This window comes from Haliaeetus leucocephalus, unplaced genomic scaffold, assembly GCF_000737465.1.
Source record: "Haliaeetus leucocephalus isolate CR32 unplaced genomic scaffold, Haliaeetus_leucocephalus-4.0 Scaffold273, whole genome shotgun sequence".
Lineage (NCBI taxonomy): Eukaryota > Metazoa > Chordata > Aves > Accipitriformes > Accipitridae > Haliaeetus > Haliaeetus leucocephalus.
The window spans coordinates 6,514,368-6,525,471 of NW_010972709.1; the positions used below are offsets into that span (position 1 = coordinate 6,514,368).

The following is an 11,104-nucleotide window of genomic DNA, read 5'->3' on the forward strand; positions in this document are numbered from 1 at the left end:
TGATATTACAAGTAACTGTACCTTGTGTTACAGCACACGTGCAGGAGCTTGGCACGGCACTGCTAGCTCCACAGAGAACTTTGGCAGATCCAAAGGAGCAGCAGTCCCTGCTGCAGGGAAAGCTTTCGTTAAGAAGCCATCAATACTGCCATCTCCTGGCATAACAGGAGATTTACAGCAACAGCTTTAAATCGCACATTTAGAGCATTTTGTGCATACTGCAACTACTAGCGTAGAAAATTTTGTTAGGGAATTGTTTTTATTCCGAATTTGTTCCATTCATTATTTTGTGTTGCAGTACTAGATGATGACTCCCACCTGGCTGGTAAGCTGAACAACCTAAGGGAAATGTTTTACATAGAAGTTTTTGATGGAGATTCACTTTGAAAGAAGTTAGTCTTACCCCAGACTGCAAATGACACTTAGCTAGTGAATCTGGAGATGTAAAAATGTAACGGCATAAACCTTAACATTTCATTTTGCCCTGGTCCATCTCTACAAACAGCAACAGCAGAAAAGAAAATGAGAAATAAGTGGCTTCTATCATTTCAAAGGCCAGATAGTAAAACCTTTTGATAGTCGTTTGACACAATTCCTTATTCTGGACAGTTGCCCAGACACCTCATCTGCAAACAGAACTTAACCGCCATTAAATTGAACTAGGCGTAAGCAACAGTTTTATTGAAATTTCCCACATACACCTAACCACACCTTTATCTCAAATCCATACTTCTCCGGAGAATGATTCAAACTCACCTGTTTTCCTAGCCAAGGAGCTAGGCTGGAGTACTCACCAATTCAGCTATTACATTTCATCTGACAGATGGTAAATTAAGATACTCTGCCTGACTGCTTGCCATTGTGCAAACATGTCTTGCTTTCATTTGTAGAAAGGCTTTAGCAGACAAGCTTTTTGTCAATTGCTTCGTTTTCTGAAATACACTTCATTAAACCAACATGCAAGACCACTGACATGCAAGACCAGCAGAAGGAAGGTTAAGATTGTTTATGAACAATTTTCAGATAAGCTAAGTCCCCATTTTGGTGGGTTTAAATGAGCTGCTCTTTATGCCAAAGATTATTTTTCTGCAATAAAGCACAAACATTGACAGCAAACTTTCGAAAAATTAATGAAAATAATTTATTTTATAAATCTAGCATTCCTGTGGTTAGTGTTGTGTACGTGTTAGAATCTTACATTCTACTCCACTCAGGTTTTTTTGACAGGTAACTGTCATAGAATAGCAAATTAATACATTTCCAGAGCATGCGCTAACGCTTATTTGCGTGTGAATAAGCTCTCGCTACATGTTTAATGCTTGAAGGAATACAGCTGTGTGTACTTCACAAGAGAATCTTGCCATAATTCCAGGGAGGAATAAATTGCCAATGCATTCTCTTAACTTGGGTAATGGAAAACAAATCAGTTCAAAGTTTGATTCTGTCCTCCCAATTGAATATATCTAATGTGCACAGCAACGTAATGGAAAATATGCCCTTCTGAAATTAGTCTGAACAATTAATGTGATGACTAAATAATTGTGAAACCTTGCTGACAGATCAGAAGAAATTGATTCCAATAGGAGAGTAAGGACTCAACATATTAATACAGAACTGTATTACCAAACAAGAGAGACTTACCAGTGCTGGCTTGATAATGAAAATGTATTTTGGCTAAACTTAGTACCCACTTAAGTAGGTGCAACTCCATTGGATCCAGTAGAAACGTACCTGCTGAACTGGAGTGACTCTATTTTCTCAACACCCATTCACATTCTTAAGTATTTAAACAAAGAAACAGATTTCTTTTAAACAAGAAACAGATGATACATTCCATTCTTCCCTGTTTACACCAGTGGGAGTTCTGCACATGAGAGATTAGAAATTTTATTTTTTTTGGTCATCAATGATCACACACACTTAACCTTCAGCCTGCAATAGCTTGGTGGCATTCATTTGACTGGGAAGACCGGAAAAAATGTACTAACAACCAAAGATTACAGCATAATAATCACAACCTTGAAAAAGAAAATTCAACAAAAACAAAAGAAATGTTTGAGCAAATGGCCAGCTATTGATTTAACTACTGAGAACTCTTCCCTATCTTAAAGAAAACAAATAGCCCATGAATGTGAAATCTAAAGCCATGTAAACCATAAAAGTAGGAGGGGGAAAAAAAAAAAAAAAAACAACTTGAGGAATAAAACCCAGAAGAGAGCATCTCTAAACAACAGCAGAGTATATTTCATGGGCTTCCTTCAACTATACCAAACAAGAAATACACACCCAACAAAAACTGATGAATGCTGTAGAGAGAAGAGTCTGAAGTTACAGGACCAGTAGGCTACAGAGAGTTTGAAGGTAGTGCGATTCATTTGTACTAAAGACAAATTGTCAGGTGTTCGGCTGTTGAGATAGCAAAAGAACTTGATTCATTCTCGTAAAACAAAAGGCCTTTCATGCTAGTCCTCTTAATTCTTTGACACAAAACCACAGGAATCATTCATAATGGAATAGTGACTTGAAAAAGCATTAGATTTCCAGCTCAAGCAGCTGGGGAAAAAGTACTTTCAGAAAATGTATCTGAATTACAGTGAAAGGACAAGAAGCTGCTTTTAGAAGTGAAGCACACCACCTTGCCCATGTCATTATAAGAAAAAAGCATTTAGTAAAAATTTTATTTGAAATGTAGCACGAATCCATAACCATAAGCGTTACAACATACAGTTTTACAGAGAATTTGTACAATATGACAGGTATTTCTATACATGCACCCCCCCATTTTTATTTAGTCATTAACAAACAAACAATAGTTAAACAGGAATAATAAGCATTCACTTCTAAAAAGAAAACTTTGGCATGTATACAATTGGCTAGTTAAAAGTAAACAGTGGTAGATTCAAGTCAGAAACAGACCCACTTGTTTTGTTTCACAGCATTTTTGATCAGGATGAAACTCACCAGCACTATTTTCTAGTTAATACAAAAATGAGTACTTTTTTTTCAGTCCAGAAACCCCTGTTAAGGGACAAAAGTATGTTAAGAGATGTAGAAGAATCAACTATTAACTCTAAAAGGTGTCAGTTTTAAAGCAGTTTAGGCCACAAGTATTTTGCACACGTTGGTGTGGTCATGAACAAAACAAACCCTTTAATGGTTTGCTCTTATTACTGAACTACGTATCACTTGCCACAACTGACAATTTCTCCTTTGGACTGAAGAATGAGCATGAGTGTCGTTGGCTCAAAAATCATGTCCATTGCTGGAGCGCAAGAAAAAACTAAAGTAGAATTTGCATTGTGCCCATCGTCTGTCTTGAGCTTCTGTCACTGCTGTTGGCCACTCACATACCTACCAAATTCATCAAAAAAAATGAGGGAAAACAATTTGCAAGGCATTTCTTCCTGGCATACAGTAGACAGTATTTCCATTTTAAAAATCAGAAAACAATGAAAGAACCCCTGAACAATAAGTAATAACAAGCCTCCTTTGAGAAGAATTACTTGCAATTCTTCAAGTACTTACAAAAAATACAGTATTTATACAACTTCTCCAGAACTATTATAATTAACATATTTTAAGGTAGTACTAATAAAATAAATCCAGATATAAATGGTTGCACTTGTAAGCAGGAATATCTAACCCAGATTTAGATTTTGCTGCAATTTCATTATTGCTGTGGAACAGACAGTGGTTAAGTCATGTGAATACTAGCCTCTCTTTCTTATACACATCAGAATTTCTAATTTCAAAAAATGTTCTCCAGCAAGTCAGAATACATTTAATGTAATTTTTACAGTTCCTGCTAAATGTTAGCGATCCAAAGTTGACTGAACCGTGGTGCAATAGGGCACAAATGGCAGAAGAGCAGTGGAGTAGAGGCAGGAATGGCAGAAAAACAGTAGAGTAACACAAGTCACACTCATACTCACTACTTCTTATTCCTGGGCTTTAACTCTTCCGCTGCATTTCGCAGAAAAATGTAGTTTTTCTTTTGTGGATTATAAAATTCATGACCCTAAAGAGAAAAATTATCTGTATTTACTCTCTTCAAAGAAGAAATACCATCATTACCTTAAAACGTAAGAATATGAATATACCATTAATTTGGTTTATTAAGATTTAATCTTAAAGTCTTTAAGACCAGATATTGGACAACATTGGTGGATTAGAAACAGCTTACTATAACAAGTAATTACAAGAACTGTGCATATAAAGTAAAATTTAAGGGACATTTATCCATTTTTAAGGTATAAAAAGCTTTTAATAAAAAAATAACCATGTATTTCTAAGCTCTACTTTACAGATGCAGCATAAGAGCTCAATATGATTTTTTTTTTAATGTCATTCTAGGCAGAGAACTAAAATGTTAACAGCCACCCAGTTTCCCTTTATGTTTTCTATCTTCTAAATGAAATAAGGTCACATTTTTTCAAAGTTCTACAGACAACTGCAAAAATATCTCTGCTCCCCAACTGCAGATGCAAATATAATATTTTGCATACTGATGTTATTTGCATACACATCACTGACTCAATATGCAAATATTCAAATCAGGGAGAGTAGACACTAATAAAGTTATTAAAGTCCAACGCATAATTTGAAAATTACCAACTCCACTTGACAGAAATGGTTCTAAAAAGGAAATTTAGTACCTACTAATTTTATTACATAATATTGGTTTACAGATCTGAAAGATACCTCGGTACCTACCACTGCAGTCTACCCAAGCATCTACAACAGAAGAATTCATCTGCCCTAGCATCTAACAAACTTATCTTACTTTGGGCAGCATGCCGAAGACTAGATACAATGCAGTAAATTAAAATTTTGCGCTCTTTGTGGCATGCAATCAAGTTCATCTGTGTGATCTCTGCATTCATTTCAGTCAAAACCACAAGGAATGTTATCCTCAAATTTAAAAGCACTAGTTATAACAGGAAAGTAATGCTTTTAATGGAAGTTGCCATTCCATTAAAATCACTTACATTTCAACCTTGCTACCCCTTCTTAAACTATTAAGGAGCATTGGTCCTCCACGTACCATGGTTTGCTGCGATTCTCTTGCATCTATATGATTTATCGTTGAGTCAGGTTTGGAAGAGAAATACATAAATAAGTGCTACCAACAAGCTGCACTGAATGGTACTGGAAATTTAGTACACGGCATTCAAACACGGGTTTAAATGTTTATAACCACAGTCACAGCTTTTTTAAAAGTTAAAGAGAATCTGCAAAAGAAGCAGAGATTTGTGGGAACCTGTCAGGGTGCCACATTGCCCCATGACACTCCCCACAACAGAATGTGTGCGAGCAACCAGAATAACTCTGAATCATGTAATTTACATTTTGCTCATCCACATTTGCAAAATAGCATTATTTAGCAATCTTATCCAACTGAAGCTAAAAACCAAAGAATGCACTACTTCAGTGCTAAATTTTGTCAGATGTCTAAAATGACCATTGCAAGTTCTCTTGCATGCTTGTGAAATTAGAAAGACTCAGCTACTATTTACAAAGAACAGTGAAAGCCTCATATGAAAAGATAGTCTTAGTTGTCAGCTGTAAATACAAATATGAGTCTAAACCTTTCTTACCTTTGACCAATCGTAACTGGAAGCATATGCAAATATATTGCCATTATGGTTGAAACAACAAGCAGATATTGGCTGGTCAAGTTGTTCTGATGTTTTTAGCTTTGTTCGTGCATCTTTATCCCAAAAGCTGAATCTACCATCAGATCCTACTGTTGCAAGAGTACCATGGACAGGGTGAAATGCTATCCCGTTTACCTGCAGAATCATACAAAATACTGTGTAAAACACCACAGATGGGAACACTCGCAACACATGCGCTGAATCCTGAGAGTAAATACACAGCAAAGACTTTTTTCCAACTAGATATAGTTCTTAATTTTCTTTTACATGTTTTCAGGTATGTTTTCTGGGAAATCAAAACCAAAAAAAACCCCAAACCCCACCAAAGCAACAAGGAAAGCATCATCTTTTTTGTAGTACCTAAAAATTCAATGCATAATCCCATCACACAAATATATTACGTATTGCTTCAATATCAGCAAAATTAACAAGTGTTATCTCCACCACGATGATTTTATCAATGGTTGATCTGGTGCTTGTTTTAAGGGAAGTACAAGAGCTTGTCTTTCCTCTTAATGTACGACTGGTCTTTAAACATACATCTAAGATAACTTCAGGCAAGATAAGAGGTCAAGGAGAACAAACAATTCACAGCCAATTTTACACTGAGTGCGTATTGCCCTGTATAAATGCAACTTACAGCATAGATATCCTGAGGTGCTGAAGTGTTTGTTCCATTGGAGCGATGACACTTAAAAGTGAAATTATCTTTTGCACTGGGGAGGGGAAAAAGAAGTCTTTTAAACTTTCCTCATTGTAAACTGAGCAATAAAGAAAGGATGTTTTATTAAATGATACTTACGGATTTGGGGGGTTGATATAATGAATAGCTACTCTTCCTTCAATACTTCCAAGGGCAAATCCAGTAGGTTTGTTCACTTTGTCTTTAAAAATAGCAACACAGCGATGCTAAATTTGAGAAAGATATAGAGGATTTTAGACGGAGGACTGAGGTCCAGATTTTCTGAATGCTGTCTGTTTTCCACGAGGACACAAAACATCACATACATCAATGGAAAATAAAGCAAAAACACAAACAAGGTCAAGAGATAGGTCAAATTCTATTGAGAAATTGGGCCACAGTATTTACATTTCTAAATCCTTACAAAAATTAGCAACAGATCAACGGCAAACTGGGACATGTGCCATACCAAGATAAAGTACTTTGGTTTTGAAACACTCTTTTTACCCAAAAATGGCAAGCCCGGAATTTCAACAATCTATATAAATAAGCTTGTAATAAATATAATCATTTACCTGGTGTTTAAGAGGAGATTCTATTCTTCTAAATTCAGAAGGCTGATTCTCTAACTGATAAACTATCAAACCCCTTTCTGCAGTGGCCACAGCAGCCATAGGATGAACCTGGGTAAGGTTGTAAAATAGGTTGGAAGAGAGACATTTGTGTTAATAACATGGCAGAGAATTCCATTTATTATTTCACAGAAATCTCTGAAGTAGTTAAAGGAATTAGACTATTTTCTGGGGGGAAGAAAGGGAGGGAAAAGGGAAGACAAGAAAGAACAAAATTCATTTGTAGACATATCTTCACACAAAACAAATCAGTTCTTCCCTGCCGTTGAGAAATTAAACATACCAAAAATCTTCTAATTATTAGCTGACCCTTCCAATGTGAGTCACAATAAGGGTAGTGCAAACTCATCCAGAAACGAGGGTAGGTCAGTCCTAGTGCTGATTCGGATTTGTGATGTTAAAAGGATACTAAGCATGTTTTGTATGATGCAAACACGTATTTTTCCAGAGCCTGATCAAGAAGGTCAATTTATGTTTTATTGCTAAAATCACAGAGAGATCAAATACTATTCTATGATTCTATACTAACAGTCAGTATTTAGTGCTAACCTACAGAAGCCTCCAAAACTGCCAGTTTATTCATACTGCCAGTCATCTGGCTGACACTAGTTTACCGTATATCATGGCTTACCACATCTGCACAGTAACATCTTTCAGGGAGCTGCAATGTCATCATAGGTGTTGGTGAACGGGTATCCCAGAACTGATGGAAACAGAAAAATGAACAAACTTATGCTTGGAGTTGAGGATACACCATTTAAATTACTTTAGTAAAGAGAATGCAATTGGTACCAAGTTGTTTCATTCTTGTCTATAGTCAGAATACTGCAAACCTCTGTGAAGTGAGGCTATTTCATGAATCTGTTTTTTGTATTAGTACTTACTAAAATATTTTAACTTCACAGGTATTTTCATACACAGATTACTAGCACACTTTGTGTCAATTCGTTCAGGTAAAAATCATACCTTCAAAGTTTTATCCCAGCTTCCTGTCATCACACAGCTATAATTTGGTGCTTTAATCCAATGGATAGTCTTCACAGGAGCATCATGCTGAAGAAAAAAAAAAAAATTACAAACACACGTACATTTACTAGGACAACAGTCCACATTTCTTATGTTCCTCATATTTTTTGTATGTATTTACACTTTTTTAATCCTTTCAAGAAAAGTGATTCAATATTTTAGTCACAGCAGTTAGGATGAAGGTTGGTCATGACCTTATTGTGTTTAATGCTGTAAAAACACCCACATAAGAAAAAAATGGATCCTGACACAAAGAACTACAATCAAGTCACCCTGTATAGGAATATGGTCACAGCAGAAATACAAATTATGAACAGCAGGACTTTCTATTTATTTACAAAGGGTATTATCCATCATGGTAAAAAAATCAACAATTTGTAATAAATAATGTACTAAACTAATTAACGTATTAAACTAATGAAAAAACCAGCTTCTGCAACAGCTGCAGAAGAAAGGCCTATGTTAATTACATCAACAAAATTTTAAAATCAAGGCTGAGAATCTGCATTTTATCACCCCAAATAAGATACAAGAAGCAATCATTAAAAGGACTAACTCTCTTAAGTTATATAACTGGTAACTCACTTTAGTCACCATAACTACATATTCTACAAACAGACATTCACTTCTAAATTGAGAACGTAAATTATAATCCCTGTTACTGCTGCAGCAGAAAGCTAGTATTTGTGAAAGTGAATTCAATGATTTCTTAAATTTTTTTTTCCCCTATATATAATGCAGCAGGGTGACTTAGTGAGATCACTGCAGCAATGGGAAGAGCTCTCTCGAGTACAATAGAGGAAACAGCTGTACAGGTTATTCAAATCACTTTGATTGCAGGCCTCCCTGTTCATGTGCACTTCATTATCTCAAAAATATAAAAAGGACCCTACAACCTCTTCTTCAAATAGCAGCATCTACTTCAGAAGCACTAAACATTAGCTTAATTTGCTAATAAAGGTAGCTTTTAATAAAAATAGAAAAGGGAAAAAAAAAACACCTAATAGCTTGGGGCTTGCTTGCTTACTTGTGCAATCTGAATAGCTTGATTACTGTTGAGATCCCACATTTTGGCAGTTTTATCACAGGAAGCAGTAAATACTTTACTCCCATCCTAAAAAACCAAGAATAAGGCCAAGAGATTAAATAGCCCTATCATGCAGTATCTATTAGAAAACTGTCAAGTCTTACTCTCTTCTAGTAATAGCATAACATGAATGTAACACATACAGGGACTGCAAGACAAAGAAGAAACATAAAAATGGAAATTTATTTACGACTGTATGCGTCGTAAAAGAGAAAACTGTGCTAGCTATTATCTAGCTTTAAATACATTATTACTTTTAAACTCGCTTTTACCCTTCTTAGGCCCATGCTAGTCTCTTCTATTAGGACATGCTTAGCACATATTTACAGTAACATAAGTCTATACAATAATCATGGGCTGCATCTACATGTGGCACTCGTATCTGTCTGGAAACCACATGCCAATTTATTTAGGGTTTTGGTAAAAATTGTTTGTTTATTTTTAAATAGGAACATACATCACTCCAGCAGCCATCTAGTACAGGCCCTGTGTGCATCTGCTGAGCCTTTGGAATTGTCTGTCCATTATCTTGAACTTCCCAGCAGCGAACCTGTAACAGGAGAAGCATATACAGACGTAACATATTAACACTAAGAACTTAAAACACCTCTCTTCTTGAAGATCCCAGTCTTAAGTTTATCCAACAAAAAGCACGATCACAAACACCAAGCTTTTTTCAGAACTACTGAAACCTTATTTTCTCTGATTATGTTCCTTTTAACTGTACAGCTACAACTTAACCCCACAACTTCAACCCCACCTCAAAAGTACCTTACGATCATGTAACACCTCCCAGTGCTCTCCTGGGGAGACTTTAACCCTCAGCTAGCAAGAAGCTGCCTGCTGCAGGCTACTGGCCAACAGACCAAACAGAACATTTAAAAAATGCCCTCAGGTTTGTCTTCCCCTCCCTGTTTTCCAGTTGGGATCTCACCCTTCAATCCAACCAAACTTCAATAAGGTTGTAGGAACTTAATCTTTTTGAGACTACACTGTCAAACTGGATGATTTACCATTGTGTTCATGGTTCTTTCACTGGCAAACCATAACTATGTTAGCCTAATTGTGTAAGAAAATGAAGCTAAAAACCAAACAAGTAGGAAAAAGAAAAGTCGAAGTAACAAAAATCTAAGAGGGAAAACTTTGACTGCATATTCCGAGCTGAAGCTTAAAACACACAGGCAGAGGAATGACTTATCTGAAGACCACAACTGAATTTTTCAGTTGAAGCAGCTCAGCTATGTCAAACTTAGTGCCTTGGCACCAGACACAGATTTTGCAGTTCTGCAACAAGGAAGATTTTTCAGGTGCCCTCGCACAAGTGTTTAGAGTCACACTTTGCAGTTTAGGTACCAATGCTCCCACTTTATTCATCTGTAGGTCTGACTGTGAGTACTTACATCATTTGCCCATGATCCCGCAATGAGGAAATTACCCGGCAATGTTGGCGGACTAAATGCTAAGCAAGATATGCTGTCATCAGGTGGAGATGTTACTTCAATATCCTATAAAGGGCAGAAGACAAACCAAAATTAGCCACATTTGAAAACTGTGTGCCGAGATCCTACTACTTCCCTGGGGTGAGTTAGTAGGTACTGCCGTGACACATCAAACCACAGCAGAACAACAGCGGTTCCCACGGGGGCTAATGCACATACCTTCATCGGATTATGGTTATCTGCAGTCGTACTGCCAAACATGCTGGTACCTCCAGTACCAAACCCTGATGTTGATCCAAACAGACTCATCCTTGCCCTGCAAACGAGGAAAAGCCTTACTGAGACCTGCAAGGCCCTGAAGCATCCCTAGGGTGTCAGACCGCAGCCACTACACCAGCACACCCCTCACCCCGCCTGGCAGGCACCCAGGGATAGAAGAATACACGAAATTTAAAAAAAAAAAAAAAGGAAAAAATCACACTTCTCGTTGCAGCTGGATCCCTGACACCTCCCGGTCGGCCACTCCGCCACCGCTGTCAGGGATCCCTCGCCGTTCGCCCCCTGGCGAGAGCGAACCCCCC

At 37.0% G+C, this 11,104-nt stretch overlaps 1 protein-coding gene across 3 annotated transcripts; it reads right to left on the reverse strand.

Moving 5' to 3' along the window:
* Positions 1–2,645: 2,645 nt before the first annotated feature.
* Positions 2,646–11,098, reverse strand: RAE1 (ribonucleic acid export 1). Of its 3 annotated transcripts, none has more exons than XM_010569602.1 (12): positions 10,743–11,098; positions 10,485–10,589; positions 9,542–9,634; positions 9,025–9,111; positions 7,938–8,024; positions 7,603–7,674; positions 6,915–7,022; positions 6,460–6,566; positions 6,298–6,373; positions 5,598–5,792; positions 3,933–4,018; positions 2,646–3,018 (listed from the first exon to the last, which is right to left on the reverse strand). In XM_010569602.1, coding segments are annotated over exons 1-12 (1,107 nt in total). In that variant the 5' UTR covers positions 10,833–11,098; the 3' UTR covers positions 2,646–3,017. The 3 variants fall into 3 exon arrangements, with proteins under 3 accessions (XP_010567904.1, XP_010567903.1, XP_010567902.1); XM_010569601.1 differs by having other exon boundaries at positions 2,646–3,351; XM_010569600.1 differs by lacking the exon at positions 2,646–3,018 and having other exon boundaries at positions 3,373–4,018.
* Between the last annotated feature and the right edge of the window lie 6 nt (positions 11,099–11,104).

Coding starts and splice junctions, on each gene's coding strand:
- RAE1 (XM_010569602.1), bottom strand. CDS start 10,832: ATGAGTCTGTTTGGATCAACATCAGGGTTTGGTACTGGAGGTACCAGC. Junction 10,590..10,742: donor ATAACCATAATCCGATGAAG/GTATGTGCATTA, acceptor TGCCCTTTATAG/GATATTGAAGTAACATCTCC. Junction 7,675..7,937: donor GCTGGGATAAAACTTTGAAG/GTATGATTTTTA, acceptor TGTTTCCATCAG/TTCTGGGATACCCGTTCACC.